The 20,420-nt window shown below is 51.9% G+C and overlaps 1 protein-coding gene across 1 annotated transcript in view; it reads right to left on the bottom strand.

The window, feature by feature from the left end:
• Positions 1 to 3,216: 3,216 nt before the first annotated feature.
• gli2a (GLI family zinc finger 2a) overlaps positions 3,217 to 20,420 on the bottom strand; it is a 79,018-nt gene continuing 61,814 nt past the window's right edge. The window contains 11 exon segments of the mRNA XM_036132587.1: positions 3,217 to 3,308; positions 3,311 to 3,431; positions 3,433 to 5,438; positions 7,234 to 7,594; positions 9,506 to 9,784; positions 9,994 to 10,158; positions 11,496 to 11,645; positions 14,505 to 14,645; positions 14,891 to 15,001; positions 16,433 to 16,616; positions 16,694 to 16,895. Of these exon segments, the coding sequence (XP_035988480.1) occupies positions 3,217 to 3,308; positions 3,311 to 3,431; positions 3,433 to 5,438; positions 7,234 to 7,594; positions 9,506 to 9,784; positions 9,994 to 10,158; positions 11,496 to 11,645; positions 14,505 to 14,645; positions 14,891 to 15,001; positions 16,433 to 16,616; positions 16,694 to 16,895 (3,812 nt within the window).

Below are 20,420 nucleotides of genomic sequence, written 5' to 3'. Positions count from 1 at the left end.
TTTAGAACAGAGCAAAAATCTCCGTTATTGTCCCTCAGAAGGAAGTTCAGGTGGACCAGCAGCAAGAGCCCGCTGGAAGCATGCGGTGACAATAAGGGCTGTCCAGCGAGGACACATTTACCAGGTAAGACAAAAAATCTCACTCACCTGGTTTGGTTTTCTACAACTGGACCAGGTGGGACTAAAAAGCTCCTTTAGGGCATTTTTGGGTTAAATATGATGATTTTATAGGATGACGTATTAAGAGGGGCTGAAAATAAGATCTTAGATCTTTACCTGGATAAATAAAGTCTTTTTCGTTTTCATCGACCCAGCTCTCCCTTTTAAAGGTCCGGCCTCCAGGGAGTTTCTCTAAGCTGGCCTTAAACAGACTCTTCCAGCCCCTCGCTGCCTCCACAGCATCTCCACAGCATCTTCACAGCATCTCCACAGCATCTTCACAGCATCTTCACAGCATCTTCACAGCATCTTCACCTCCTCCAGCCGCCTCCCTCAGCAGCTGGTCCTCTCCTGACAAGTTGCTCCAGAAAATCTCTGAACCTGAGCAGCCAGACGCTCTGCCTGAGGTCAGAGATCTGGATTCCTCTGTAACACGAAGCTTAGCGGGTTGAGCAGCAGAGAATCAGTGGAAAAACAACATGCAGAACGACCCATCAGGTCACCACCCAGCCCCCCCCCCCCCCCCCAGCCTGGCTGAAGACAGGAAGGTTCCTCTGTCTGCAGTCAGAACCTCATGGTCTCTTCTCTGTCTGATCTCTCTGCAGCGACTCTTCGCCCTCAGGCTGTTTCCCTCTCAGTCAATAAGGAGTTAAAACCAATCAGTGTCTTCTTCTTCTTCTTCTTCTTCTTCTTCTTCTTCTTCTAACTGAATATCTTTTCTGCTTTTCCTGCCCTCCAGTTTCAGCTCTGAATCCTCATCTTACCGGTTTTCTTCTGTCCTCGCCTCCCTTTTCCCCAGATTTGATGCTCTGGTTCATTTCTGCAGCCCCTCACTGCTGGAGAGCCTTGCAAAGGTTTTCAACCATTAACTTAGATTTATTTGAAGGACCAACGTGAAGTAGGACATTTGGACGCGGAAGGAAAAGGGTTTAAAGATTTGCTAAATAAAAATGGGAGTGAAATGTGTTTTTATGCAGGGGCTCCAGCTGTGTGCCATTTCAAAATTATAATCATCAATGTGTGCAATATCACAATAACAGGAACACTTGGAGTTTGGTAGAATGTTACATTTCAAAATCCATGCAGAGAAAATCTGCCTGAGAACACATTTGGTCTGGTGGATGGACTTCCAGCGTCCAACGTTCGCTCTAGGTTCTCCGTGGCTGAGAGGCAGCCGGGAACTTTGTGATCAAAAGAAAAGCAGAAAATGTTGCTAATTAAAGTCAACGCCGACATGAGAGACTGCAGCTCCAGTGAAGACCAGGCTCTGGAGGAGCTGCAGAGACCCACAGCTCAGGTGGAGGTTCTGACCACAGGACAGCTGTTGGTGGAGGTCTCCATGAATCTGACCTTTTTGTTTTAGAGAGAAGAACGTCAGTCTGCAGATGTCCAGAGCTGCTGGAGACAGAAGACCTGCAGCCAGAGGAGGTTCTGCAGGGTTCTGGATCAGAGGATGAATATAAAGACACTTCACACTTTTTATTTAAAAGAAATGTAGGAAACCATGAAGACATCTCTTCTGCCACAGAAGTTCAGTACCCTGTAACTTCTAGATGCTTCCCTGCTCCAACACACCTGAACCAGGTGACCGGGTCGTTACCGGCCTCTGCTGAGCTAATGGCTGCGTTCTGGTTATGTTTCAGGGCAGCAGCTGCTGGGCTCCAGTTATCCTGCTCTGAGTTGCTCTGTGGCAGGAAGTACTGACAGAACCTGGAAACATGGGAGCAACACGTGGAATCATTAAAGTCCTGCAGCTCTCTGGGGCCAGACTCTGTCATAACGAGCTCTTTGAATGATCTTTGATAACGAGATTGACGCTGATGATGCTGTGATGATGTGGCTCTTCTGTTGCGGTCTATAGCAGAGTGCAGTGTGGGTAATTCTGCCTGTATATTTGTGTTTTTACATGTTAATGGCAGCTGATTAATAAAGTAAACCTTAAAGTGGAGGCTGACAACGAGCTGAACGTGATGCAGCGCGCCTTCAGCTGACCTGGAGGGAAAACAGACTCCAATGAAGACATGAACGGTTCACAGAAAAAAGAAGATAGTTTATTCAAAATGTACAAAAGCTTTTTACACACAACCCCAAACACACTGAACCAAGCGAGAGAAGACGCTAACATATGCAAAACTGTCAAATTCTTACTAGAAGTTAAAACCAAGGAATCTGCAGAGCAACTCTCAGAACCTCTGGGAGGTCCATGCAGGGTCCAGTCATCAGCTCCTAACCCCCACAGCCTTAAATCCATAAATATAAAGACGACAATCAGAGTTCTGTCCAGATCCACAACCATCAGGCTTTCCATGCAGGTTCAAACAGGGTGTCCACCTGTCCACCTGTCTGTCCCTCCGTCCCTCCGTCCCGCCACAGGAAGTGGCTTTGAATGCGCTCCAAGCTGCTGCACCAACAAGCGGTGCGTCTGCTCTGACTGCAGCAGAGGAAGCTGCTGTGGTCGCCGTCCTGAGGCACAGGTGAGGACAGCAGTCGTCCTCTGGACTCAGGTCACAGTTCACCTTCCACCTTAGATCACGTGACCCATCAGACATCCATCTGTCCATTCACACGTCTGAAAAGGACCTGGAGACGGTCTTTGTCCTGCTGAGGAACGCACTTAGCTTTTAGCTCCTGTAATGCCCTCAGAAAGCTAACGGAGAACATTACAGACATAAGAACCAGTGTCTGGAAGCCTGGACAGCCCAGTTTAAACGCACAGAATAAAGCATCAAACAATGACAGTCAGATCAAAGGGAGCTGAGACTCCAGGAATCATCGTCTTCTATCTACATTTCTCCTGGAAACTGTCCTCAGCTGTGATCTGCAGGCAGAAGTCTGTTCCTCCAGCGGTCCTGAAACAGCCTTTAGATCCCAAACCTGCTGCTAAAATATGGCTTTTTAAAAACAGTACCCACTCTGAACCATCATCTATTAGCATAGAAGATCCTCATCTTCCTGCAGACAATGAAAAGAGGAACCCATCAGTGCCGTGTTGGTGTCATCTGCAGGTTCCTGAAGGGCGTCTGAACTTCCTGCTCTCACCAAACCCCTGGTTTGCTCTCAGCTCATCATGTTGAGGAACTTGCTCTCTTCAGCCAAAGCTGTGAGCATGGAGCTCATGTCTCCGATGGCCATGTTCCCGATCCCCGCCGCACCGACGTCAGGCTGACGGAGTTGCGCGGCGTGGTGAGCCGGGAGGAGCTCTGGGAGAGGCTCTGCAGGAGGCCGGGACTCAGCGTCCCAGACATCAGGCTGGAGTGATCGCCGTCATCCAGGCATGGTGTCAAAGTCAATCTGAGCGTGCTCCGTGGCCCCCGGCCCGCCGCTGGAGGAGTCGGCGGTGCTGCTGGAGACCTGGTTTGACCCCTGGAGAGGCCAGGGCTGGCTGCAGAGGGGGTTGCAGGAGGCGGCCTCATTGGCACTCGGTGACATGGTTCATCAATGGAAGATGGCTGAAAACATGTGAATCTGTGCGGTGTAGAACAAAGCAGAGCTGTGGTTGGCTGCGCTGCTGTGGTCCAGCTCCTTGCTCCGCCTCTTTGGGCTGGCCTCAGAGCTGACGGTGACCTTACTGGGGCACAGCTCGGCCACTCTGGGGGTCCGGGTGGGCTGCGCCGTTCCTGAGCCCGGGTGTTGTCGGCTAAACGGCCGCGGCTCATTGGGCGGTCTGGGCTGTAACGTACCTCTGCCTCTATTTGCTGCTGATGCTTGAAAAGCAATGCTGGGTACCTGCTGCTGGTCCGCCGGGTCCGCGTGACAGTACCCGTCCCCCAGGGCTCCTGTCCTGCAGCTTTGCAGTTCTGCACCTGCCAGAGTGCTGAGGGCAGGTTGCCTGCTAGAGTTTCCAGACGAAGAATGAAGACTTCCCTCTTGGCTGAAGCCTTGCTCATTAAAGTTCATGCTGCTGCATTGTCTCTGTAGATGCTGCTGCTGCTGGAGGGAGGTATTCATTGGCCTCTGGTGGCTGTGGCTGACATATCCCTGCATAGATATGTTCTGACTCATGGGTACAACCTGCTGGTTGCCACTTAGGCCCTGGTGTGTCCCAGAGTTGTGCCTCTGCAGAACAACAGCAAGGTTCCCCCTAGTGGGATGCTGCTGTGGTTTGGGGAGCTTTGATGCAGCGTCCACCGTCCCTGAGCTCACCTCGTTCCATTGCACAGGCATGTTGCTCTTGTTGTCTGGTGGTGCCAGGAAAGGCTGCTGGCAGCCATTAGGACCCCTCTGGTAAGGCTGCACATCAGGCCCAGACTGTAGCAGGGTGGCGTCCACCATGGCCATCCTCCTCTGCCCATGGAGGTTCAGTGGGGCAGCCATGCTTGTTTGGTAGCCCTGACTCTGACCCGTCGGACCAGAACCCTGCGACCGGAGGTACTGGACCACATCATCTGGAAGCACAATTTCATCCTCTACAGTCTGCTCCCCATCCACTGCCATGTTCTCCATGGCCACGTTCTCAGAAATGCTGGGTGGTCTCGGGGCGAACGGGTAGCGCTGCAGACTCCCGTCAGAGCGAGTGTAACCCTGCGCAGCCAGCGTCTGATGGCGCTCAGCAGCTGAGGGGCCGTTCAGGGGATTCATGCTGTTCATGCTGTTGTAGCGCTGGACCCTGGGAGGACAAAGCGGGTCTAGAGGAGGACGGCGGACCGGGTCGCTGGCCCGACGTGGAAGGTTGGTGGGCACCTCATGGGGCATCATGCTGTGTGAGCCATATCCAGTGTCACTGCACCGCCTCGGCACAGCTCCAGGGGGCGGCTGAAGGAAGGAGGCCACAGAGGCTTCCTGGGGGTCGCCGTAGAGAGCCATCCTCGTCCGCAGGCTCATCCGATCCATGTTGGGGAGAGGAGTGGGTGGAGCTCCGCCGGTGGCCGCGGCGTACGTGGCTTTAAGCCGATAATGCTGGGCTGGTGTTAGGCTGAGAAGACTAGGGAGGCCTCCTCCACCTCCTCCGCTGACACCACCTCCACAGTGACTGGCCTCGCTGGAGCGCCGAGACAGATCGGTGGAGATCGGATCATACGAGTCAGCTGAACTGATGTTGTTGTGGCGGTTAGCGCCAAACTGGGAGGCCTCGCTGGAGCGACGGCTGGAGTAGCAGGGTGAAATACCGGAGGATCGGCGGCTGAAGGTGTAGGCCGAGCTGATGGTGCTGGTGGTGCTGTCGCGCCGCTCGTTCAGCTGGTTCAGCAGCTTTACCTCGCATGAATACAGCTCCCCTGAGGGCTGGCCTGGGTACAGAGCGTGGACATTACTCGGCATGTTGGAGTTCTCCATCAAGGACCCTAACAGAGAGGAAGAGGTAGAATTATATAAGGAAGCTGAACAGTTCAGACATTTCTGTATCTCCACAGCTGACTTCTTCCAATAACACCTCTAAATGCTACCAGATCTCAATAACACTCCTCAGTGTGGATGAAGTTAATGCGCCACGAACACTAGATATTTCCCATCAGTGAAGCATTTAAAATCAAGTCGAGATCAAGCACAGAAGGTGCCGTTTAAAGGAACGGTTTATTTAGGCAGTAAGAGAGCGAGAGAGAGCCGGATGTTCATCAGATAACAAGAAGGCTGAATGGGCTCTGTTCGATCTTTTAGAGCGTTTAACCTCCTCCTGGCATCAAACATGAAGCCTTGGTGGCTTTTTGTAAATCTTTAGGAAACATAAAGACGGCACTTTGCTCTCAGACTGCAGGTCTGCTGGTGGTTCCTAGAGTCTCTAAAAGTAGAATGGGAGGCAGATCCTTTAGCTATCAGGCTCCTCTCCTGTGGAACCAACTCCCAGTTTTGGTCCGTGAGGCAGACACCCCGTCTACTTTTAAGACTAATCTTAAAACTTTCCTTTGTGACAAAGCTTCTAGTCAGAGTGGCTCATGTTACCCTGAGCTACCTCTATAGTTATGCTGCTATAGGCTTAGGCTGCTGGAGGACATCAGGGTCTATTTCTCTCTGCTGAGTTCTCCTACTGCTCTCCAATCTGCATTGTTTGTTATTATTTCAGCTTTTAACTTTTAGTTCTCTGTCATTTTTCTCTTCATAGAAGGTACACCTGGTCTGGTGTTCTGTTAGCTGTGACATCATCAGGGGAGGCAGATCATCCTCTATCACCATCTAACATAGAAAGTACTCCTGGGTCAATGTGAGCTTCTGAGCTTTCTGTGTCTCTGTTCTGTCTTCTCTAACATAGAAAGTACTCCTGGGTCAATGTGAGCTTCTGAGCTTTCTGTGTCTCTGCTCTGTCTTCTCTAACATAGAAAGTACTCCTGGGTCAATGTGAGCTTCTGAGCTTTCTGTGTCTCTGCTCTGTCTTCTCTAACATAGAAAGTACTCCTGGGTCAATGTGAGCTTCTGAGCTTCCTGTGTCTCTGCTCTGTCTTCTCTACCATAGAAAGTACTCCTGGGTCAATGTGAGCTTCTGTGCTTTCTGTGTCTCTGCTCTGTCTTCTCTAACATAGAAAGTACTCCTGGGTCAATGTGAGCTTCTGAGCTTTCTGTGTCTCTGCTCTGTCTTCTCTAACATAGAAAGTACTCCTGGGTCAATGTGAGCTTCTGAGCTTTCTGTGTCTCTGCTCTGTCTTCTCTAAGCCCCAGTGGGTGGAGGCAGATGAGCGTTCACACTGAGCCTGGTTCTGGTTCTGCTGGAGGTTCTCCTCCCTGTTAAAGGGGAGTTTTCCTCTCCACTGTCGCTTCATGCATGCTCAGTATGAGGGATTGCTGCAAAGCCATCAACAATGCAGACGACTGTCCACTGTGGCTCTACGCTCTTTCAGGAGGAGTGAATGCTGCTTGGAGAGACTTGATGCAACCTGCTGGGTTTCCTTAGAGAGGAAACTTTCTCACCAACCTGGAGGATCTGATGGAGTCTGACTTTGGAAAGAACCTTGATGATGATGTAATGTGAATTTGAGCTTTATAAATAAAATGTAATTAAATTGAATCAGTAGCACCACAAAGCACATGCAGCAGTTCACAGTTTATAGACACAGGCTTTGATTTTTTTAAGCTGCTAATTGACCAAATGAAGCCCCCTAGCTGATAACAGGCAGGTAGGGATGCATCCCTGAAGCGTGTGCTGCTCACCGGCTGCAGGAATGGGAGGCAGCTTCATGTGTTGGCCCTGCGGCGGCTGTGCTCTGCTGTTGATCCAGGTGCAGGAGTCCCTCACTGTCTTCATCCGTTCCTGCTTGATGTTCTCCAGCTTGATGGTGACCGCTCCTCCGTGCGCCACCGACTTCCTCAACTGAAGCCCCACCCCCACCTGCTGCCCCCCAGTGGTCACAGTAGAGTCAACCATGGGACACTCATCCTGTGCGCTGAGGTCCCCGTAGCTGCCCCCGCTGTGCAGGGCCATCTCTACCCCACTGTCGTTGTTGTTGGCGCTGCTGAGAGGCGACGGCTCGCTGCTGCATGACGACTGGCCACCAGGACTGGACTGATATGTCTGCAGAGGGAACAGTAGGGGGCAGTGTTCAGGTAAGGGGCGCCGCGTCCACTAACCCCCCCCCCCCCCCCCCCCCCCCACCACTGAAAAAGATTCTGCACAGCTTAAACTGACTGTGTTCTCTGGGAAGATGTGATACAAATAAAGACCAAAAATGAGACGAAAGCTAAAAACACCAGAACCATTATGCATTAATAATAATATTAATAGTATTTAATAATTAGCAAAGTTCAACTATTCTGATTGTAATGGTGTTTTGTAATAACCAATGCATGCTTGTTCTTCCACAGTCATGAATTATGGACACTGGTGATTTATTTACAATATGAAAACAAGAGTGAAATAAAGGATTCTGTGTTAAACAGCCCAGAAGTCAGAAGTCTGAGCCCAGCTTGACACACATCCCAAAACTCTCTGATTCTTTGAATATTAATGTGGAGACAGCTTTATTCCTCCGCCGGCTGCTCTGCCCCACGGGGACATCAGTTCTTTCATGCAGCTCTTTAACATGTTCCATGAACCATCATGCAGACACATTTACACAGAGTTACTGCAGCTCTCACCTCAGAGTCGTCTGTCCGTTAGCAGGTTTGTTAGAGAGGAAACAGAAGAGAGCAACAAGCCAGAGAGTTCAGAGGAAAACAGGCAAAGTTCTCACAGTAAACATCTGCAGGAACCCAAGAAAACAACCAAAGTTCCCGTTTCTCTGCATGTGAAGCTTTACGTTAAACAAGTAAACGGCGGGATTTAGCGGCTAACTCTGCACAGCTTTACCAGTCAGGCCTGCTGAGGAGAGCCTGCAGGTTTAGGGTTAAAGTCAAAGACCCAGGAGGTCTGGAGCAGATCCTACAGACCGAACATTCAATGCAAATCATGAGCAGCAGCCGTGTAGGACAGGCAGAGTCACTGAGCTGCAGGGAATTATTCACACCCCAGGCAGGTCTGGGCCAACACGGTTCTCCTGACTGCAGGTTATCAATGTTCTGACATGGTTCTCCTGACTGCAGGTTATCGATGTTCTGACACGGTTCTCCTGACTGCAGGTTATCGATGTTCTGACACGGTTCTCCTGACTGCAGGTTATCGATGTTCTGACATGGTTCTCCTGACTGCAGGTTATCGATGTTCTGACACGGTTCTCCTGACTGCAGGTTATCGATGTTCTGACACGGTTCTCCTGACTGCAGGTTATCGATGTTCTGACACGGTTCTCCTGACTGCAGGTTATCAATGTTCTGACATGGTTCTCCTGACTGCAGGTTATCGATGTTCTGACATGGTTCTCCTGACTGCAGGTTATGGATGTTCTGCAGCGACCGGCCGGGTCCTGAGACTGGTGGAGGATGTGTGGAGGCAGCTAGTGATTAGGGTGATGGTCAGGAGGCCTTCCATCATGAAAACACCAGAGGAGACGTGCAGAAGGCTGCTCGGCTCTTAGAAGGTCAGATGACCATAAAGATTTTTATTAAGAAGGGTGTAAAACATTTTTAAAAAAGCAGTTTTTAAATGCAAAGCCTAAAACACTTAGAAACAGATAATTTTCTTGAACATTGATAGAAACTGGCGGCAGTTTCACTTCCTGGTTGAGTGAAAATCCTCCTGGGGTGTGAATACTTTAAGGCTTGAGCCAGAAGGAAAACAATGGGAAGGGTCTGAATGCTCGGTCCAGCTAACAGAACCAGAACCAACCCAGAAGTGCTGTCCTGTGATGGTGCCATGGCAGAGTTTTTGTTTTTACGTGTTACAGATCTGACAAATGTTGGCAGGGAGACTTTAATCTGAGGGTCAGAGCCTGGAGAATCAGACTAAAACTATCACTTTACTCATTTCTACATGAGAAAGAGAGGAGACGTATTCTCCAGGCAGCGTTAGCGGAGGAGGAAGGTTCACACGGCGGTAACAGGAACTCACCACAGAGTTCTCCGTCTTGATGGGTCTGACTTGCAGGCGGTCGTCTCCTCCTGCGGCCGAGCCTCTGGGCTCCGTCTTCCCGTCGGCGCCCGCTGCGCCGTGCTTGGCGTTCGCCTCGTTCTCTCCGTTTCCTCTAGGGGGCAGTCTAGGCGGCGCGTCGCTTCGTTGCTTCTTAGTGACGTGGGCTTCAGGCCCGTGAACCGTCTTGACGTGCTTCCTGAGAGAGCTTGGGTCGGTGTAGCGCTTCGTACAGCCGGGGATCTTACAGACGTAGGGTTTCTGCACACAAAGTCGTTCTCTAGGTTACTGCAACTTCATCCATGAGCCGCAGGAACGAGACGGCTCCACAGAGACTCCAGGGAGGCTGGCAGCTTGGTGGGGCCTGCTAGCTGCTGCTAGGACGGCGGCCCAGACCTCCATCCTTATTAACTAACTATTAATGCATTATTAACTGAGGCTGAGGCGGAGCACAGCGTGGGCGACTATACCTCATTGGAGTGGGTGCGGTTCTGGTGCTTGGCCCGGTCCGAGGCGTTGGAGAAGGCCTTGTTGCAGCCTTCGTGCTCACAGACGTAGGGTTTCTCCCCGGTGTGCGACCTCAGGTGGGTCTTCAGGTTCTCCAGGCGAGAGTAAGCTTTGAAGCATCCCTCGAACTGCAGAGACAGACAATAAACGCTTGAATCAGCCGAAGTGTGAGGTGTGCTGGAGACACGAAGGCAGCTTAGCGCCGCTAGTTGCTGCACCGCGGAGCTCTGAGCCGCCGTTCTTCTGAGCCGCCGTTCTTCTGAGCCGCTCAGTCTAAGAGGCTCTGAAGGGAAAGAGAATCACTAAGGAGCCGTTCAGATGAAACTGTCAGAAGCTTCTTGCTCTCAGACTCCACTGAGGAGGAGTTAGAGTTATGAGAAGGTGCAGCTGGGATTACTGTGTGGATGTGTGCAGTTCAGAAGTTCAGCCCTAATAAGGACCCATGGCCCCTGCCAGTAATTAGGCAGCACGCTGTCAATCAGCTCCACCACTCATCTGGCTTCATGCATTCACCAGAGCCACAGAGAGCTTTGAAGCCATCGATTTGATCTTCACACAGTAAACCAGAGCTCCAATTAATCTGCAGCATTTATCAACATGGAGAACATTCCTGCTCAGAAGCACAAGGAATGTCAGGAAGAGTGGAGAAGGTCGGCCTGTGGCTCCTGGCCTGCAACCGTTCCTCCGCCTTAAACTTCATTCATCAGCTGCAGGTTTCAGTCGACTGAAGTAGAGCTGGACTGATGAAGGGAACTATTTCATCCTTTTCATAATGTTTAACAAATAAGAAGCTAAAAAGCTCTGCATGCTTTTCTGATAGCCCTAAATGAAAACCAGGTCAACCAATCACCTTCAAGCGTCTCCTAATCACTTCCTGAACATACAGCCGGGGTACCAACGGCCTAGTCAAAGTCCAGACCTGAATCCAACTGAGAAGCTGTGAAAGCTGATGTTCTCAGATGTTCTCCATCCAGTCAGACTGAGCTGGACATGTTTTCCAGAGAACGTCAGAGCTGCTGGAGACAGAACCCAGAAGGAGGTTCTGCAGAGTTCTGCCTCAATAAAAATACACACCAGGATTTTTATTTGCTAATGATGAAAAGCATGAATCTTTCTCCTTCCTCTGCTGTTACAGAAAATGTCAATGAAATCCTCATTAGAACCTGATCCGTGTTGAAGGTTCTGTGTGGTTTCACAGCTTTATGAGACAACAGAGCAACATCTAAAGCCAGTTTCACCTTCAAGCATCCAGATAGCCTCTAGTCTCTATCAGGAGTCTCTGGAGCTCCTGGTGCTGCTCAGATCTGCTCTGTCTTCCTCAGCCTCCAGTTCCTGAGCCTTGATCAGTAGATCTTCAGCCAGTCTGAAGATCTACTGAACAAGGCCTCAATCAGATGACATCTGGCTGCTTGGAGGGAACCGCGGAGCAGGCCGACCCGTTTCAGCAGTGAAGGCAGCTTCTTACTGTGCATTTGTGGGGCTTCTCTCCCGTGTGGCGCCTCATGTGGACCACCAGCATGTACTGGGCCTTGAAGGGCTTCTGCTCCCGGGAACACTCCTCCCAGCGACACACAAACTCCTTCTTCTCTCCGTGGATGTGGTCATTGTTGATGTGCTGAGTAGACAAAGCAGCGTCAGTCATAGTGAGAACCAATCAGCTCCTGCTGCTAACATCTAACTATTGACCCAGCAGAAGCTCTTCCGTCCGCTTGGAGCAGTTTTCAACCTGAGCTATAAAGGCTTTGTTTTCTCAGGCTCTCTGTGTTTGTCTTTACTGCTGGAGAGGAAGAGGAAGCTCCTCCTGACCCGACTGAGAAGGAATCAGCAAAGGATTCGCCTAAATGCTGTAAATTTGGAGATAAGTTGATGTAAACTGAACTGAATCATTAGACATTAAACTACATTTCTGCACGTTTCATTCTGGGGCTTTTTCTAGTCTCAAAGATTGGATTTATTTTCTCTTCAGCATAAACCAGCAGGAAATCATTCTCACCATATTGTTTGAAACTTTAAGTTAGAACATGTATAGCATCTTTACTTATTTACACTGCCTGGCCAAAAAAAAAGCGTCGCCACCTGGATTTAACTAAGCAAATGGGTCCCAGCCTCCCATTGGATGATTTTATTACCCCAACTGGTGGAGCTGTGAAAGCGAGGTTCAGGGACTACCACCAGGTTACCTTCAGACTCTCCATGATTATTCACCGATGGAGATGATCAGCACCTCTCTCAGCTAGACTGAACCCTTAATCCAAGGCAGAGGCCCTTTGCAGATCCACTGCACAACTATTCACGGTCCAAGATACAGAAATTGTAGCTAAATCTAATCTAAGGTCATAAACTGGGTTCCAGTTAACCCAAAAGTCAAAAATAACCCTGTTCCAGCTGCAAGCTGATAAAGTTGGACTCTGCTGATCACTATTATGACCGGCGCTGTTTCATCCATTCAAACACTGCAGAGGTGGAACCAAGTCACTGTAAGTCCCAGTTCTGCCGGTAGACTCATGTGACCCAGGCGTTAGCGTTAGCTAATCCTTAGCCTGGCACCGCTAGCATCCCGTCGCCTCCTGAATGTCGTCATATCCGCTGGCAGAACCGCGTCTCTGTCTCAGACTCCATGCTGGACAATAAGGAACCTAACTCTGGTTCCACTGGGTTCTCTGCTGGCATTCAAAATGTTCTGAAAGAGCCTCTGTGTTGGTGTTCACAGGCCAGAAATGTTCTGATTCTGGCCCGGCTGTCTGCTCTCACCCTCCTGCTGCTATTCAAGGCAAGGCAAATTTATTTATATAGCACAATTCAGTACAAGACAATACAAAGTGCTTTACATGATTAAGATATACCAAAATAATAAAATGTAGATAGAAAATAGAATAAAAGCAAGTAGGGATAGAATGTAGTAACAAAAAAGAACATTAAAAACAGTAAAACTGTTTAACTAGAACAGTCAAAGGCAATTTTAAACAAATGTGTTTTTAATCTCGATTTAAAGGAACTAAGGCTTTCCGCACTTTTACAGTTTTCTGGAAGTTTGTTCCAGATCAGTGGAGCATAGGAACTAAATGCTGCTTCTCCATGTCTGGTTCTGGTTCTGGTTCTGCAGAGCAGGCTGGAGCCAGAAGACCTGAGTGGTCTGGAGGGTTGATGCCCTGATAACAAGTCTGTGATGGATTTAGGAGCTAAGCCATTTAAGGATTTATAGACTAACAGAAGTATTTTAAAGTCTATTCTCTGAGATACAGGGAGCCAGTGTAAGGACTTTAGAACCGGTCCATGTTCTCTACGTTCTTAGTCTTAGTGAGGACTTCAGAACCGGGTCCATGTTCTCTACGTTCTTAGTCTTAGTGAGGACTTTAGAACCGGGTCCATGTTCTCTACGTTCTTAGTCTTAGTGAGGACGCGGGCAGCAGTGTTCTGGATCAGCTGCAGCTGTCTGACCCACTTTTTAGGAAGTCCTGTGACCTGGCCCTCTTTTAAAAACTTGTGTTTAGAAACGGGACGTTAAACCCAGACAGCGTGAGGCCGGTTCTGGTTCTAGCTGCGTCTTTTGTTGCTGATTTTAGCGCTGATGTTGTCAAACTTTTATTGCTAATTGCTTTTCATTGTTTTCTTATTTTTAGAAGCTCTTTTAGACGTTAAAGCACTAAATGAAGAAATGAGGATGACGAAGACGCGCCGGTTCTGACCCTGCGGACCGCGTTCCCACAGGTCTGCAGATATCTGAGCCGGACACGCTTCCTTCCTGCTGCGGGGGGGTCATGATGAGGACCCAGGCGGGGGATTTATGGCCGGCCTCAGGGCTGCGGGGGTCGAGGTCAGGGCTCAGAGATCACCAGGCGGAGAGCCTGGAGGGGCGGCGTGTCACAGCTGCAGGGTTTGGGCCTGAATTCGGCTCATTAACATCACACGTGTCAACGGAAGAGGAAGGAATCCGTCACAGAACAAGTTTCTGAGCGGACCCAATCAGCGTTTAATGACTAACACGGCAGATTCTGCTGGGTTCTAATGGTGTCGTTTGGAGATCAATGACACCAGGACTGGAGGTTCTCCTGAAGGTCTGTGAAGGCTTAACCAGGATATTTATAAACCGTAAGTAACTACACAGAACCGGACAATGTGTTTCAGTTCAGTTTGTTGGGTTCTGGCTCCAAAGCCCGGTTAATGGTTCCTCTGCAGAGCAGCTGAACTCAGCTGAGGAGCTCCATCATCCAGAGCCTCCGCTCCTCCACATCGAAGGAGGCCAACCAGGTGGTTCTTTGGGTCAGGATTCTAGCTGGAGAACCAGTTAGTGAAGAGCTTCCAATAAAAGTCGGGTTGTGGTAATTTAACGGGATTATTGCAGCAGTTAAAAGACATTTTAAGTCAGTTTCTATTTTCACTAATAATGAGAATGAATTCTGCCTCTGATTTGATCAGCAGATCACATGCAGAGGCGTTCTCTGCGGTTCTACGGCGGAACGCTGCTCCGGCTCACATGGACGAGCTGGTCCTGGGTGTCGTACTCCTGGCTGCAGCCCTCCCAGTGACAGTTGGTCTCGTAAACAGCCTCGGGCTCCTGCTTGCACTCATCCTTATCCAGGTCTTCACTCAGGTCCAGGGCCCCCCCTCCGTGCTCCTGATGGGAAACGACAGGTGTGTCAGCGTGTTCTACCGCGTAATCTGATCTGTTCCCTCATCACAGAACAAATTTAACACCCAGTTCCTTTATCAGGACCAATCAGAGGAGAATCAGTAAAGGTGGGCTCCAGGTAACTGAGGCTGTTTTCTGCAGGTTATTGGAAAACTGCAGCCGCGGTTTTCCAATAACCTGCAAATATTAAATATTAAATAAATTGGTATGAAGTGTTCTGATGCTCCTACCTGAGAAGACGGTGAAATGGGAACCGGACCCTCTGCTTCAGTTTTCACCTTGGTTCTCTTGGTGTTTAAGGGATTGACGGTGCTGGTGACGGCCGGATCTCCGCTGGCATTCTGAACCACAGAGACAAAAGAGAAGTTAGAAATAAAGAATGATTTAGGAGTCCTGGAGAGTCCGGAACAACTCTGCTTTACCGGCTGGTCAGCTAAGGGGAACCTTGAACAAGTTCTACACGTCGTGCTGCAGGGACCGGCGATCGGACCCAAGCCTCAGATATCACAAGCGTCTGCCGCCAGCAAGGCAGGCAAAGAGCGCTGGACATCTACTCCCTCAGAGGCCTTCAGCTAATCTGGCACCGGCTGTCTGAGGAGGAGTGAGCATTCAAGGCAGAGAGCCGGTGGAGGAACAGCTTTGACTTCGCTGCGGCGGCTCAGGTGGGCTGATGGGGCAGAGCGGCGAGGCGTTACAGCGGTGAACACTCCACCATCAGATCAACTGGGTTGGTACACTTGAAGGACCGCAGACACGCTGCTTTGGTCGTTGGGATCAACCAAGCAACCAGTCTGGGTTCATGATGATGTCCTGAGCTTCTGAGCACAAAACCCTTGTTTTACTTTAGATTCTCCATTTATGCATCCATAATTCACTCATCGGCATATTCTCCTAATCAAACAGCACAGGCGGCACGGAGAGCTCCGTCTGCTCCAGGCCCTGCAGCCCATGAGCCAGGCAGGAGCCGCCGCCAAGACTAGACAGTTTACACTGCTCTGTGATCGCAGAAGACTCAAAGTATGAGAGAAGAAGAGTTATTGCCCCGCTTAGAGAATGGGCCGGAAAGGGGGGGGGGGGGGGGGGGGGCTTTGATCAACCCGGGGACTCTGAACGCGACACAAAGACTCCGAAGGCCGTTAAAGCGCTAATGGAGCCAGAAAGAACGAGGTGGTATAAATGAGAGCAGTAAATATGTTGAAGCAGGTCCAACATCAGAGGGGGGGGGGGGGGGGGGGGGGGGGGGCTCTAATCCCACCCAGGCGCCACGCCTTTCCTCCAGGAGCAGAGAATGTGGTTCTGATCAGCACTAATAACGCTGCGTTCTCCTGAGAGATGCAAAGAAGCTGTAGGTGAAGCTGAGGAAGAGCTGAGGAAGAGGAGGCAGCAGCACCAACTAGTGGCGTGGCAGGAGAATTACACAGCAGCTGTAGCAGTGTGAACGGAGGTGGTGAGTAGAACGTCGTCGTGTAAATGCAGTGGAGAATATTCTAAGAAGCCTTATCAGCGAACACGTCTGAACTTCAGCAGTTTTCCCTCCAAAGCTGCTGCTGAAGCGATAAACTCCGCCTCTTCCGTGTCACGCCTCGTCGCGTTGCCCAGGAAACGGGGATTTGATGATTGTGCAGCGTGGGAACAGGTTTGGCTGTAAAACCACACTTTGGTTCCACCCGTGAGAAATAAATGCTAAAAGAACCATCTGAGGGGGGGCAGGTGACACGGATCACAGGTGTGAAGCTCGGCCCGGTACCGTCGGCGGCACCAGACGGACCTACCTGGCTCAGGTCGGAGCTGTTGTGTGACGACGGCGCCGTGGCGGCGTGCTGGCGAGCGGAGAACGGGGACGGCGGCGGCTGCAGCAGAGGCGGCGTGTGGCCGAAGGCGTTGAGCGGCCGCTGCTGGGCCAGCAGCTGCTGGTAGGCCGCCGGGTTGATGGGGTGGGGGAAGCTGAAGGTGGGGCTGCAGGAAACAGGAAGTAATCAGCCACACGCAGGAAACGGAGCAGAACCCCGACCCGCAGCGGGCCCAGAACCCACCTGAGTCCTCCCACGGACAGGTGTCCGTAGGAGCTGCTGGCTGCCGAGCTGGAGCGGGAGTTGTTGATGTAGGCCACCAGGGAGTTGGGCGAGGTGCGGATCATGGTCTGCAGGTCGATGCTGGCGTCGGACAGCGGCGAGACGGACAGCGCCCGCTTCCTGTTGAGCCGCGGCGTCAGCCGGGGGCTGGAGAACCGGGAAACTGGACCGGAACCAAACACACAGAGACAAGACGCCGCTTAGAACGACATGTTTGATGCAGCGCAGAATCTTCCCTTCGCTAACGGCCTGGGTCAGAACCCTGGGTCAGAACCTCAGAGCAGAACCTCAGCTCAGAACCTCAGAGCAGAACCCTGGATCAGAACCTCAGCTCAGAACCTCAGATCAGAACCCTGGGCCAGAACCTCAGAGCAGAACCTCAGAGCAGAACCTCAGCTCAGAACCTCAGACCAGAACTCTGGATCAGAACCTCAGATCAGAACCCTGGATCACTCCCTGGGCCAGAACCTCAGATCAGAACCCTGGATCAGAACCCTGGGTCAGAACCTCAGAGCAGAACCTTGGATCAGAACCTCAGATCAGAACCCTGGATCAGAACCCTGGGTCAGACCTCAGAGCAGAACCTCAGAGCAGAACCCTGGGTCAGAACCCTGGGCCAGAACCTCAGAGCAGAACCCTGGATCAAAACCCTGGGCCAGAACCTCAAAGCAGAACCTTGGATCAGAACCTCAGATCAGAACCCTGGATCAGAACCCTGGGTCAGACCTCAGAGCAGAACCTCAGAGCAGAATGTCAGACCAGAACCTCAGCTCAGAACCTCAGACCAGAACCTCAGAGCAGAACCCTGGGTCAGAACCTCAGAGCAGAACCCTGGGCCAGAACCTCAGAGCAGAACCCTGGATCAGAACCTCCGAGCAGAACCTCAGCTCAGAACCTCAGAGCAGAACCCTGGGCCAGAACCTGGGGCGGTCTCCAGTGCAGCAGCTTCGCTCCACCCTCCCTCCCTCTCTCTCTCTCCACCCTGAGCTCCATGCAGGCTGAACGGTTGTGGGGGGATTGCTGCGATAGCAATCTCTGCCAGTACTGGAGAAAGTTAAATGGAGGCAATTTAAACTAATTGATTTGAGGATTTAAAAAGAACAAAGGAGCGTTCAACCCGTCCAGAACCCTCCAGAACCTTCTCAGAACCAGCGGCATCCAGGATCATCTGGAGCCGGTTCTGCAGACCGAGCCGGACCGCTTTGTGTTAAATCAGGACCCGATCAGGCGGGGAACCGTTCATGGTTCCATGGCAGCTTCCTACCTGACACCCCGTCATGGTGGAGCTCACGGCGCCTCCAGCTAAACGGGTTCAGGCAGCAGCGGAGTCACAGAGCCGGCGGCGTGAAGCTGCAACATTTGCAGGCGGCGAGTCGTAAAGAGCCGCCATATGCAGGCGGTTAAAGGCCCCCGGGAGACGAGAGAGGCCGTCAGCGCGAGAATTACACGGAGCTGGCAGCAACAACAAGGCCTCCTCAGGAATGTGCTTCGTTAGGTCTGCAGGAACGCTCAGGGGAAGGCTGACTCCCCGCTGCCTGAGAACGTCTGTGAACACGGCTTTAATAGAAGAGCTGTGCATTAATACGTCCCTTCATGACTCGGCCCGGTAGGCTGGCGCCGGCCTCGCCCTGCGCCGCCCTGCGCCGCCATCTTCACGCCGTCCTCAGGCCTCCGGCGGCCAAACCTGCTCCAGCCTGATCAGGTCGGTTGGACGTTTCCCCCACAGGATGCAGTGAATTCAGCCTCTGAGGGGGGGGCGTTGTAGGTGGGGGTTCTAATTGAAAGGGCGAGCTTGTTCCGGCGCAGAGCGAGAAAACAGATGTTTCGCAGGCCGAGGCGGCGCAGCAATCCCTGCGAGCCCGCTGCGCTGCTCTGTGGGGCCGAGTCGCGGCTGCTTGTAATTGTGGGATCTGGATTTATATAGAGAGACGTAATTACACACTGATACAGCAGAGAGGGGAGAAATATTTAAAAAGGACCGCAGAGAGGAGTTATGTGCTCTGGATTATTTCAAGCATGTGCTGCACTCTGTAGGGGAACGTTAATTTGAGGTTGGTGCTGGAGTGTCATCACGGCCCGCCTCCTGCTGGGTCAAATATGGGCTGTGCAAACATTCTCTGATAAGAGGATAGACTCCAGCTGGGAGCTCAGAGAGAGTCCCTTCTGCTGGGAACCACGCCGCTAACGAGGCCAGCATTGCTGGGGGGTTCTGGGGCTATTGCTGCCGGCTCAGCAGGCCGGCTCACAGGTCCACAGGGTGACGAATAAGGCAGATCAGCTGAAGGGTGGAGCAGCGTCCCTGCTGCCCTTCAGAGGCGCTGCAGCTCCCAGGAAGCGTCCAGAGGGAGGATGGAGGTCTAGAGGGAAGGATGGAGGTCTAGAGGGAAGGATGGAGGTCTAGAGGGAAGGATGGAGGTCCAGAGGAAGGATGGAGGTCTAGAGGGAAGGATGGAGGTCTAGAGGAGGGATGGAGGTCTAGAGGAGGGATGGAGGTCCAGAGGAAGGATGGAGGTCTAGAGGGAAGGATGGAGGTCTAGAGGGAAGGATGGAGGTCCAGAGGGAAGGATGGAGGTCTAGAGGGAAGGATGGAGGTCTAGAGGAAGGATGGAGGTCCAGAGGAAGGATGGAGGTCCAGAGGGAAGGATGGAGGTCCAGAGGGAGGGATGGAGGTGCAGAGGGAAGGATGGAGGTCCAGAGGAAGGATGGAGGTCTAGAGGGAAGGATGGAGGTCCAGAGGGAAGGATGGAGGTCCAGAGGGAGGGATGGAGGTGCAGAGGGAAGGATGGAGGTCCAGAGGAAGGATGGAGGTCCAGAGGAAGGATGGAGGTCTAGAGGGAGGGATGGAGGTCCAGAGGGAGGGATGGAGGTGCAGAGGGAAGGATGGAGGTGCAGAGGGAAGGATGGAGGTCCAGAGGAAGGATGGAGGTCCAGAGGAAGGATGGAGGTCTAGAGGGAGGGATGGAGGTGCAGAGGGAAGGATGGAGGTCCAGAGGAAGGATGGAGGTCCAGAGGAAGGATGGAGGTCCAGAGGGAAGGATGGAGGTCCAGAGGAGGGATGGAGGTCCAGAGGAAGGATGGAGGTCTAGAGGAAGGATGGAGGTCTAGAGGGAAGGATGGAGGTGCAGAGGGAAGGATGGAGGTCTAGAGGAAGGATGGAGGTCTAGAGGAAGGATGGAGGTCTAGAGGGAAGGATGGAGGTCCAGAGGGAAGGATGGAGGTGCAGAGGGAAGGATGGAGGTCTAGAGGAAGGATGGAGGTCTAGAGGAAGGATGGAGGTGCAGAGGAAGGATGGAGGTTTAGAGGAAGGATGGAGGTGCAGAGGGAAGGATGGAGGTCCAGAGGAAGGATGGAGGTCTAGAGGGAACGATGGAGGTCCAGAGGAAGGATGGAGGTCTAGAGGGAAGGATGGAGGTCCACTTCCTGGCGAACCTGGACGATGCTGCCGCCTCGTACCAACAGCAGGACCCGCGGCCTGACGGGGCGTGACGCCCGCAGCACCGCTGGGAGAGCATGATGGGAAGAAAGTTGGTATTTCTTCACCTTTGATGGTTTAGGTGGAGCTTCGTGGAACCAGATGGAATTCCAGCTGAGGTCACATGACTACATCCTGAGCGTTGCAGTCATGTGACCTTTGAAGCCCAGGTTTTAACATCGCCCCGTGCAGGGCCGCCCACCACCCTCACCACCC

This window comes from Fundulus heteroclitus, unplaced genomic scaffold (genome assembly GCF_011125445.2).
Source record: "Fundulus heteroclitus isolate FHET01 unplaced genomic scaffold, MU-UCD_Fhet_4.1 scaffold_53, whole genome shotgun sequence".
NCBI lineage: Eukaryota > Metazoa > Chordata > Actinopteri > Cyprinodontiformes > Fundulidae > Fundulus > Fundulus heteroclitus.
This window is presented reverse-complemented; position numbering and strand designations above follow the sequence as displayed.